This window comes from Echinococcus granulosus (assembly GCF_000524195.1).
Source record: "Echinococcus granulosus chromosome Unknown EG_S00207, whole genome shotgun sequence".
In the NCBI taxonomy this organism is placed as follows: domain Eukaryota; kingdom Metazoa; phylum Platyhelminthes; class Cestoda; order Cyclophyllidea; family Taeniidae; genus Echinococcus; species Echinococcus granulosus.
The window spans coordinates 32,197-33,855 of NW_020170587.1; the positions used below are offsets into that span (position 1 = coordinate 32,197).

A 1,659-nucleotide genomic window follows, 5' to 3' on the forward strand; every position below is an offset into this window, starting at 1 on the left:
CAACTCACCCCTCCAAGGTTTAGGCTCTCCTGGGTCTGGCAATGGCTCCCTCTGTCGAGAAGGATGAAGAGTAGGCGGACATGGTGCGCGATCTCTTAGGTATATGCAGGAAACAACGTAGATCATAATAAGGGTGATCCAAACAAAAAAGAAAGGTAGTTCGGGGTTTGAAATGAAGCGGGGAGGGGAGACTGAGGTAGACTCGGTCAACTCGAAGATAACGCTCATCAGGATGGTCAAGTTCAACAGATTGTGAATGCCTGTGCGGTCCGCGAATTCCAACCTGTCACGTAAACAAATCGATCGACGTCTCGTGGCCTTGTGACAGCAGTTACATAAACTCTCTCTCCTGCCCACCCTGTACATTATGACACATAATTTGTCAACCTTTAATGCTACACTTTCAATTGGCGTGTGCGTGTTTGTAGGTGATGGGAGACTAGGTGTGCGGGATGGGAAGGTGGTGGAGGAAGGAACGGAGACGAGGGTGAATGTGAGTGGGAGTAAGAGTGAGGCCGTGTAGGTGAAAACAAACAAGAACCGGGGTAGACATATGAAGCGGGAGGAGAAGAAAAAATGAGAAGGAGAAGGGGCAGTTGAAGACGAAGGTGGTTGAGCTTGAGGCAAGGAAGAATAGAGGTGAGAACGAGAAGAAGAATGAAGAGAATTTGGTAGATGTGGATGTGGAGAAGGAGGTAGAGGTGGAGGTGGAAGCGGAGGAAGGAAAGATGAAGGTGGAGAGAAGAAGAAGGCGAGAATGGTTGATGCGCATTCAAGCTCGTGTAAAGAGCCGCCTTCGTCTACCCTTGATCCGTGCATTTGTTCTAAAGAAGACTGAAGCGTTACACGTAGCATCATATTGTAAAGGACATTCCAAATATGTGTAGTATCACCTCACATGTAGTTTTGCTTTTGCAATTATTCGCCTAGCAGAGAAAGCCATCCGCAGCAATGAAATTAGAGCACGAGCATAAGATGACAGAAATTGATCGGCCTCCTATTATTGCATTGGTTGGTGAGGCACGGAGGAGAATAGAGAGGCAGTTAATGCAAATAATGCCCTTCATACAGTAGTTAGGACTGCAAAGTCCGATTACATGCACCCATTTTTTATTGTCTTCGCTTACGCTCCATCCTGTGGATTAATCATTCTGCTGTAATGACTGTTGCATGTGGAGAGGTGAGAGCTGCACCTACGGCAGCAGCAGCATCAACGACGAAGTGGACGGTGGATGATGAATGTAGGCGTGGATGGAGAGACGAAGAGCGAGGTAAAATGAGACAGAGGAGTTGGAAGAGGTGTTCAGTGCCGATCAGCGCATTTTTGCCTGCGAGTGGCATTTCGCCCTGTGTAACTAGGCCTTTTGAGGCACGTGGATCCTCCACTATCACATGTGGACCTACAGGTGTAAGTGTCCCTTTGTCTGCCACCAATACTGCCACATTTTATTAGTATGCGGCTGTGTTGAATGACCGCTTTTTGAGGACACCGACTGCATTCACTGCTCATTTAAATGAGAGTACTTCATGCCAAAGCCGCCCTTTTGTGCATAGTGGAGTGAAAGCGTACACGTGAAACCCCAATACTTCTCTCTCATCAAGAATTTGCATCAAAAATGTTATTCATGTGTCTCATATTAGTAGTGTTCCCCTCGTTAC

The 1,659-nt window shown here is 47.1% G+C and overlaps 1 protein-coding gene across 1 annotated transcript; it reads right to left on the reverse strand. All coding sequences in view use genetic code 11, as the record gives it.

Annotated features, from left to right (window-relative positions):
- Positions 1 to 19: 19 nt before the first annotated feature.
- EGR_10302 (hypothetical protein) lies at positions 20 to 1,341 on the reverse strand (the record flags this gene model as incomplete). The annotated part of the gene is made up of 3 exons (XM_024499551.1): positions 20 to 283; positions 358 to 834; positions 1,198 to 1,341. 3 exons carry the CDS (start codon positions 1,339 to 1,341, stop codon positions 20 to 22), a joined length of 885 nt encoding a protein of 294 aa, XP_024346033.1.
- Positions 1,342 to 1,659: the final 318 nt, after the last annotated feature.